Genomic DNA, 9,860 nt, shown 5'->3' with positions numbered 1-9,860 from the left:
AATCCACTAGAAATAGCAAACCGAGGTCTTTGCACAACACTTTGCACGCACCCTTTCTCCAGCTCAACACTTTGCACACACACTTTCTCCAGCTCAACACTTTGCACACACACTTTCTCCAGCTCTCCGTCCAGAGACGCGCAGCTTCGCGTCTGAGCGCGCGCCGGCTCCTGGAGATCAGTGTGGGCGGAGCGAGCGGCACTCAGCGTCCAATCAGCGCTCAGCTTTATTTCCTCTATCCTCGATCTTATTCATTTGAACATTAGAAAGCGGTTAAAGGGAGCTGCGGGTCGCTGCAACAAGTGTAGTGGACTCTCTCCGGTCATCTGCGGTACGGTACAGTATGTGCATTTCTCTCCTGAGACGCTGTAATATCTGTAATAATGTTGTGTATTGTTTATTATCTGTAACCGGTAAATGCCTTAGACTCGTATCATAAGAAAATAATCGCATCAGCTCTCTGGCTCTGTTCTAGGATGTTTCTTACTACTACTACTACTACTACTACTACTAATAATAATAATAATAATAATAATAATAATAATAGTAGAGTGTTGAAGCTGTCTAACAAAAGCCATGAATCATTTCCAGATATTCCAGAATTAGCCCAACTGAGAACCCTTCAAGCTTCCCTTAGGGTTCTTCGGCTTCTCCTCTGTTAAGGGTTGTCCTCTGACCTTCTCTAAAATGGAAATCCTCTGTTACAGGGTGGTTCATAGGCCATTTAAAGGTCACTCAAAAAGGACAACCAGAGCAGGCTACCCTTAAGGGTTTTAGAAATAACGTTCTTCATTCCACAGTGTGTTTTGTCCTGCTAACAAAGCTTTACTGGATGAATGCCTTGGCCATCAGGGACCAGGCTTAAATGTCTTATGATATTTGATCTCTCGTGTTTTTTTTTTGGTTTTTTTTGTGCAATGCATATTTTTGTATGCTGAAATACAAACTCAGCACATGTGGTCAGCTATGACGGACTGTTAACTGCCTATCAGTTACAGTAACAGTAGTAGAAAGAAATAGAAAAACAAAATGTGTTTTTCCAGTATATTGCATAGGAACAAGTAGATTTGTCAAAGCTGTCAAATACTGCAGTTGGTTTAGGTGTGTGCTGGATTTGGTCATCAAGCAGTTTTAAAGGGGTTTAATGTGATATTTATCTGACTTTGAACCTTATTTGGACCATGTTTTTTTTTCATTATGAAATATATAAAATTTTGTTTGTTCATTTGCTTTGCTACAATGGTCCTTTATACACTTGTGCATGGTTGCTTTTAAAAAATTGATTTTTTATGTTTTTCCGATAATAATTTAATAGTATTTATGATATGTGAATGTGAATTAGGTTCCCTGTGAATCTTTTCTGCCTATTGTGCTGTGGTTAAGAAGATACGCATGACATTCCAGCATATACTGTTATAAGGCAAATGCAAATAATTCAAAATGTGCCAGTGCAGACAGGTCTGTCAGTGTGCACACTGAGTGTGTGTAATTTTTTTTTCCCCCCTGTCGTATGTGTCTGCTTAAAGTCATCATCCCTCCTAGTTATGGCAATAAATTTCACCACAGAGTAAAAAGCTTTTCTTTGTTCCATCATCAAAGAGTGTAATTATAGTAAAAAAAAAAACATTAATTTCAACTGGGAGGAATATATTTTTATTCTTAAACCTCTAATATTCTCTAATGCAATGTTTTCTTAAAGTACATTTATGGTTATACAGCCAATATTTCAGAAAATCCAGAAGCCTATCATTTGTAATGGCAAAAGTCTATATAGAACATGCATATGAATAATAATTGAAATTTTTAACTGCCACCCACACACGGATGCAAAATGAAATGTATGCCATAAAACTCAATCTGCTTTAAGTGTTTATCCACTATACAGTTTGTGTCCATGTGCTGTAGGCAGATAGACATTTGCTGGTGTGCCATCACAGCCCGCTTTATAATTAATTTAATTTCACATCATCCTCACAAGGCAGTGAGTTATCTTATGGTATGTTTAATTAGCCAAGCTACTGTATTACCACCGTTTTCCTGTGGAGACAGAGCAAGCAGTCCCACTTTGCATTTTATACCTCGTGGTAAACAAAACTCAAATTTGTCTCTGTGGTCACTTACTTTTTAAAACCTCAACCACTGAGACAAACTGCTGTGTGAGAAATGTGTCAGCTTGTACAGGCATTAAGCAAAAAGCACCAAATCATTTATATATTTACAGTGAGCCTGAGATAATACTGCACAGCAACATGTTATCTGCAAGATAGATAGCCATTACCCAAATAAGGGTGGTCCTATGAATTAATCCATGATGTGAACATGTCTTGATGGCACAGTGCATCGACCATGCAGTGAGCAAACAATAGCAAAACACTCAGCCTGCAGACAGCCACAAGTCTTCTCTCCAACACCTCGCTTCCACACCACTGTTTGTGCTTACTATTAAATAATACTCAGAAACTCAGAAATGGATTACATTTACATTTTAAGACCCTCTTGAATATTGAACAGTATTCTAAAATATTATATCCATAGAGTACTCATTAAGGAACTGCACTTCAAAATTAAACATGAGTTATTCTCCAACTAATTGATTATTCATCATTCAAATGGTGCTGTGCAGTAATATATTCGTCTGTATTCTCAAGCTCAGGTTGTTATTCATGATCCATCTGCCATTCACAGGAGACCTTTACTACTCTATGTATTGTACATGATACTGTATATGATGTGAATCGGGGCAGGCTGGACAAATAATGCAAGATTGCTCAGTCGATGCTCACTGGAAAGCTTTAGTGAAGAAAGTATTGCTGGATTGGAGTACTGGGTTTACTCTTAAGGCTTAATGACTAACAAACAGCACTGACAGAACATCTGTATTTGAAATATATACCACATGTAATTTGATCTTAAAGGCCTCCTCTTGTATATAATCTTTTTCTTGTTCTTTTATATTTTACAGGAGTTATGTCCAGCCCCACCTTCACTGTCCTCCTGCTTTCAGGGTGCACTTAAAACGTGGCTCCGACACGTCTCTCTCCAACACTCAACTGCCAGTCTTAATGCCCTACTGGATTGATTTCTAGACAGTTGCAGTAAACAATAATATACACTTTGTCTTTAAAATGATCGCATTAAACATCAGAACAGCTAAGTCAGCGTTCTACATTTGACCTATGGATTACTAAGAAGAAAAGTCACTTTGGGAATGCTCCTCATGCTTCACATGGATTAATAATGACCGCCCTTGAACTCTAGTGTGGCGGAAACCATGAGTTTCCCTGTGGGCATTTCTGCATCCGGGAAGCATTTCTTCCTCTCAGTGCATTCCCTTGTGCTGAGATTGCATTTTACAGTGCTTTTTTTGTGCACCACGGCATCCGCATGCCCCAAGAGCTGCTTGTGCACAGATAGGAATGGCCTGGTGGTGGTTCAGTGTTCTTCCCGCAACCTTGAGACCATCCCATCCGATCTACCGCATGACACCGTCGCTCTGCTGCTCTCCTCCAATCACATCACTAAGATCCCTGGCCAGGCTTTTAAACACCTCCCTCGCCTGCAGGAGCTTGATTTGTCACGCAATGCCATTGACAGTGTGGACGGTAGCGCTTTTCAGGGCATCTCGGAGACCCTGCGTATGCTTAATCTGTCCCACAACCGCCTGCGTGGAGTACCCAAGGAGGCCTTTGCACGGCTCCATGCCAAGATTGGCCTGGCCAACAACCCGTGGCACTGTGAATGCACGCTACAGGAGGTGCTGCGTGAATTAGAACTCGACCCTGAGACCGCCAGCGAGGTGAGCTGCCATACAGCTGTGCAGGATGAGTATGCCAGCAAGCCCGTCATTCAGGTCCTGGACTCTGGCATCAACTTCTGCAATGTTCATCACAAGACGACAGACGTGGCCATGTTTGTCACCATGTTCGGCTGGTTCACCATGGTGATTGCTTATGTCATATACTACGTGCGGCACAACCAAGAGGACGCCCGCAGGCACTTGGAGTATCTCAAGTCTCTGCCAAGCAGTTCCCAGATTAGCAAAGACTTGGATACAATCAGTACTGTTCTGTAGCGTCTGCATCAAAGCCTTGGGTCAGGAATGTATTCAACTAATGGGGCACAGCCATGATGGCGCAGCAGCAAGCCTTAAAGCTCATCATGAGCACTCCACAAACAAATGCACAATACTGTATTCTTTATTCATTTCTAAATAAGTAAATCTTACAGCTCAAAATGTATGACTTTCAATAGGCAGGTCATGCTGATAAATTTTAGCATTACTTGCATTTTTAAGACTGTGGTTACATATTGGTTAGCAATGACTAGCGCCGTGTTCCTACTTGGTAGGAACACAAGCATGATATTATGAATTTCTGGGAATTTTTCCCTCCAAGTATATGTTCAGTAATATTAGTATGTTCTTTTGTGGCTCTTACAGAAAAGCTCTGCAGAGCTAAATCCTCCTACCCTCTATTTCCCAGCAGGTGCATAATTTCTCATATTATGTCAGTTCATTTGTCCATTTATGTGTTAATATAGAGAAAGTAGGAGAGAACCAGAGATTGGCAGGCCTTATTTCCAATATATTTATTATAGTGCAGCATATGAAACTCAGGAAAAGCAACTGAATATAGGGACTAACATCACTGCCAACTAATGTTCATTAAAGCTCTGCCTTGTATTTTATCAATGGCAGCTCATCCATTAGGGGCAGGTGGAACGGATCCCTATCATATATCTGCCGTTCAACAAATGTTAATCTTCATTAAGTCCCCATTCACAACTTTATACATTTTAAATTCCATTGAAATAGTAATAACCTTTTTTGAGTGACCAATAATTTAAAAAAGGAAGATATCCGCTATTTGAGATATATGCCAATGTTCCATTGATTTCCTCACATTTCTAGATGTTGTGCAATCATGGGGCAACAATACACCTAGTGGTCAAAAACGGCAATGGCAACAATCACTAGAGGCCTATTGTGGCAAGAGTCATGCTGCCCCATTCTTGGGGGAAGAGCAGTGGACAGAACAGTTAACGACCTGGACCTGGATCTTTTTTTTTTTTTTTTTTTTTTTTTTAATATATATTAGATTGGGCTAATTTAAGTGCCAGTCCCAAGCCCGGATAAAATTGGGGAGAGTTGCGTCAGAAAGGGCATCCAGTGTGAAAACTGTGCCAAAATCAAATACGCCGACCAACAGTCTGCGGTGGCGACCCCTAACGGGAGCAGCCAAAAGAGGAACAACAAATTGGGCTAATTTAAAATCTTCTCAGACTTTCTGCAAACAAAAGCTAGTGTAAGTGTAGACAGTGTATATATGATGTACAGAACCATTTCTAGTCTAAGACGTATTGCAAAGATTGGGAAAGGGGGATTGTCAAAATGTGGTTCTCCCTTTTCCAGTGTGCTAGTTTCAGATCTTTTGTGTGGTTTTTAAGATGTAGCGTTGGGTTAATTATATTAGCCACTGTGTGTGTGACAGGAAACACACCTGCAGCTGAAGAATGGTACTTCTAAAACTGCTCAAAACAGGCTGCTAGACTGTATGCTGGATGACTGTATGCTGTCAACTGTCTATTACAGGGTTATTTTTTAAATTCACTAGATAATAGCCTACAGCATAAATCAACTGCAATAGACTCAAACGAAATGAAGTCAAGGCTATCACAGTTGGCTATATCATTATTAATGTCCTACCCAACAAAATCTATGGTCACAAGCCGCTGCTGTGTTTCATTTTATTATTTTTTTGGCCGAGATGTAACTGCCGAAGTGCCTATGTGGTACCATGATACCTAAACACTGTGCTTTGGTTGGGTTATTCAGCCCCTCATGGTCCCTCCGCCATTGACAAGAGACCTTTAATACTTAATAGTTTTGTTTGTGTCATAGCCATATAGGATGTGTTTAATGAGACATAGATGTGCTGTCACATTGTTGCAGTGCTTGTATGAAGTATATGTAATTTGACCATAAAGGGCTCCTTTAGTAATGTGTTTCTCAGTGAAAGTACATGTATTTGTTTGTGCTCCACAGTGGTTGACAAGATTTGTTAATAATTATGTCAAAACACAATAACCTTCGGCTGTCTAGCCCATTATACACGCCAGACCCTTAGAGCTCTCCGACACACTAATAGCTCTATATCTCCGTCAGTTCATCTATGAATCCATTATATTCAGACACATTAGTTTTATGGTTAACAAATAACTTTTGACACTTTGTAATGAGTAGAAATACATATCCGTGTTGTTTATCTGGCAGCACAAAAATGTTGCTTATTCCAGCCAGACACAGAAAATGCCACTAAGCAACTGAATATGCATTTAAAAGTAACATGTTTCCCAAATTACGTCTCTTTCACATGTATGCTAAACATTCCATAATGATGTACTCTCATCTATTAATTCTTGCAATAATAGTTCACAGTATGAAAACACCTGTTAAATGCAAACATTATACCCTTCTATCTACATTTATTTTACTTTCAGAACTTTTCTTAACTGACTGACGGTCATCTGAGAATGTGTTTTTTGCATTCACACCTCACTGGATTGTGCTTGGCTCATTTTCAGTTCTCTGACTCTATGACAGCGATGATAGATTTATTTCAGTGATATGTTTGGATAGCAGTTCCAAACATTACTTTTGTTAAGTTTTTGATGAGTGTTGTTCTTGATGCTGTGTGTCCAATTCAGGTCTGACTGAATATGTTTGACAAGCAATTTTAAATTCCACAACAATACATTGTTTAATTCAACATTTTACTGATCTAAGCGATAATCCCAGCCTCTCAGACAGTTAGATTTTACTGGGTAATACGTAATATAATGGCAGTGCTCACAATGATACACGAAACCTACATAAGCACTTCTTGGCAAATAACAGAACTATATGAACATGAATAAAGGCTTATTCAAAAAGGAGTCAGCTAAGAGCTATTTTTCTCAGTCACATAACAGTCACATAGTCACATAACACCTGACTTTCAAGTGACAGATTTTTGTTGTCATTAGGTTGTATCATGACAACGCCTCACATTTAAATGTCATGACAAAATTCAGATAAATTAATACTTATTCATTATGATGTGATGTCATTCTTCTAGTTTTTGAAAAAAAGTATTTTTTTCTATATTTAGTATATTTGATAAAACATGTAACTACTTAAATTCTCAGCTTAGCATTCAGTTTAAACATACAGGGTGTACCAAAAGTTTCCATACATAGGGGAAATTAACACTTTTTTAGCAAAATGTCTTCCATACTTAGTTTATTCATATTATATATTTTTTTCAGATAGACTTTAAGAATGCCTTTGACAAAAGAAGAACTTAGTGAAATCATTCTCATGCCTGGATTGGGAAACTGTCGCAAGGTTGCAGTGGAATTTTACAGGAAACATGGCGAGCACGTCACACACAACACTGTTACCAAACTGGGAGTCAAAGTTGGAAGAGATGACTCCATACGTGTTTACAAAGAAATCATGTAGAGGATGTTTTGTAAATAAAGTTACATTTTGCTAAAAAGTGTTTCCCCTATGTACAGGACACCCTGTAGTATTCAGGAACTGCTAAGATTTATTCTATAACTACAGTACAACTAATAGGAATTGTATGTAGTTACATCATAGATGAATTTGTTCATAAGTTTGGACCTGCCATCATGCCCTAAGACTTATAGGGATTAAAGATTAAATAAAATATACATTTATTCAAACTATGTTGTTACAGTGTAGTTACATAAGAAATAAAACACTTGGGGGCTTTCAATCTTAAGGAACATCTGCAAAAGAAATTAGTTCCTGTAATGATTAAAACTATATGGCCAAAGGTGGACACCTGACCATCACACTCATATGTGTCTGTTGAACATCCCATTCCAGATTTAGTCCCCCTTTGCTGTTATAATAACCTCCACTCTTCTGGGAAGGCTTTCCACTAGATTTTGGAGTGTGGCTGTGGGGATTTGTGCTCATTCAGCCACAAGAGCATTAATGAGGTCAGGCACTGATGTTAGGTGAGGAGGCCTGGGGTGCAGTTGGAGTAACGGTTCAACCCGAAAGTGTTCATGTCTTCATGGAGCTTGCTTTGTGCACAGGAGCATTGTCATGCTGGAACAGGTTTGGGCTGCTTAGTTCTAGTGAAGGGAAATTGTAATGCTACAGCACACAAAGACATCCAATACAATCGGTTTGTGGGAACAGTTTGTGGAAGGTCCACATATGGGTGTGAGGTCAGGTGTCCACAAACCTTTGGCCATATAATGTATGTTAGAGCAGCTATAAACAGTTGTTCCCTCATCAGCACCTCTTCTTTCTCTCTCTCTTTGAGTTATTGAGACAAAAAAAAATGCAGATTGCAAAACCCTCTATCCTGAAGACTTTCCCATGTCAGAGAACATCAAGGAACAACTTTAACTCAGACTGTTACAAATTGCTAAGACTGGGCAACTTTTATATACATGCACAGTAAATGTCTCCTCAAAGAAAACTTCACTATATGAACAATTACAGATATTTTTTAAAAATGTGTTAAGGTGGAACTGCCACCATACAAGTCCCTGTGTAAATTTTGATAGAAATATTACAGTATATTTAATTTTATTAAAACAAGTGCATTAATATAAAACTGGGATTTACTATTGTCAGAGCTGCTGTTATAGAACATTAATTAATACCTTCTGCCCAATCAGATTTGAGAATTCAACAGTAATGTGGTATAAGTATTGATAAAAACCTTATCCACAAAAATTTCAAACAAATTTTACCAAAGGGCCAAAGTCATCCATAACTATTTTGTGAAAAACCTTCACTATTTAACAGTGGTACATCATTTCAGAGTTTCATAACTATGTTTCCACAAAGTGTGAATTTCAGATGATTCTAAACATGTTCATTTTGCCACAGAATCTCACTTGGCAGGTTCTGAAACATCATCGCCATTATCAGACTCTGACAAACAAGAAGTACACTGCGTTACAAAATGAGTCATGACATAGACACGTCATCGTACCACAAAGTCTCATAACGGAATCTTATGTTAACAAAGCTGGATATTAAAACTGATGAAAACAGTCTTTACGACAGCTGATGCCTGTTGATATGAAGGCTTATATTAGTTGTCATTAAGGGCTTATGTAGGTGACATGTAGGCCATTGAACAGAACCCATGAGTAAAGTGATAACTTATGTTGGTACTTGGATGTTTGTCATGGCCTCCTTGGAATTTTTTTTACTATAATAAATTAGGTAGAAATGAAATTGTATTAAATTATAAAACAAGTTTATAAATTTATATGTTTGTGCAAGTATGTGTCCAATATGTATAACATAATATTGTTATCACTGATTATGTCTGTGCTTATTTATGTGTTTAATTCCATATTAGATTATCTGTTAGTCTTTACATTGTTGTTAATGACATTTTATGGTTTGCTGTTTCTGTGGAAAAGAAGTCAATTAAATTTTTTTGGGGAAAAAAACAGTGACAAAAGAGTGACCGTGAGCATTTTTTTAAACGGTAGAATTCCTGAGTCAGTGATAAATTTTGCTTGTCTGGGAGGTACCTGCTTCATAGTGATTCAAGAATAGAAAATGCCTGATGAGAGCTGACACCATTGGTAATGTTTTTTCACAGCTATGAGCCATTGGATTGAGCTAGATTTCCATGACCTGCAATGATAAATATGCAGAGGTCATGTGTACCACAGCAATTATGGTGACCTGTAGTCTGGTAAATAATGCAAGTCAATGGTCTGGAAAACAATAATAATAATAAAAAAAACTACTGTGATACTGAACAGAGGTTATATCATGTAAAATTGGTCCTACAGAATAGCAAAAATAACTT

At 38.2% G+C, this 9,860-nt stretch overlaps 1 protein-coding gene across 2 annotated transcripts; it reads left to right on the top strand.

Moving 5' to 3' along the window:
• Window positions 1–258: 258 nt before the first annotated feature.
• Window positions 259–9,493, top strand: lrrc3 (leucine rich repeat containing 3). 2 transcript variants are annotated; one of them, XM_026912872.3, is made up of 2 exons: window positions 259–331; window positions 2,963–9,493. In XM_026912872.3, the coding sequence occupies exon 2, from the start codon at window positions 3,272–3,274 to the stop codon at window positions 4,070–4,072; it is 801 nt and encodes a 266-aa protein (XP_026768673.1). In that variant the 5' UTR covers window positions 259–331; window positions 2,963–3,271; the 3' UTR covers window positions 4,073–9,493. The 2 variants fall into 2 exon arrangements, with proteins under 2 accessions (XP_026768673.1, XP_034160298.1); XM_034304407.2 differs by having other exon boundaries at window positions 287–341.
• Window positions 9,494–9,860: the final 367 nt, after the last annotated feature.

This window comes from Pangasianodon hypophthalmus, chromosome 5 (assembly GCF_027358585.1).
Source record: "Pangasianodon hypophthalmus isolate fPanHyp1 chromosome 5, fPanHyp1.pri, whole genome shotgun sequence".
In the NCBI taxonomy this organism is placed as follows: Eukaryota; Metazoa; Chordata; class Actinopteri; order Siluriformes; family Pangasiidae; genus Pangasianodon; species Pangasianodon hypophthalmus.
The sequence above is the reverse complement of the archived record's forward strand: the minus strand, read 5'-3'. Positions and strand labels throughout refer to the sequence as shown.

Bases quoted from the DNA above. Each gene is read 5' to 3' on its own strand.
- lrrc3 (XM_026912872.3), top strand. From the start codon at position 3,272: ATGAGTTTCCCTGTGGGCATTTCTGCATCCGGGAAGCATTTCTTCCTC.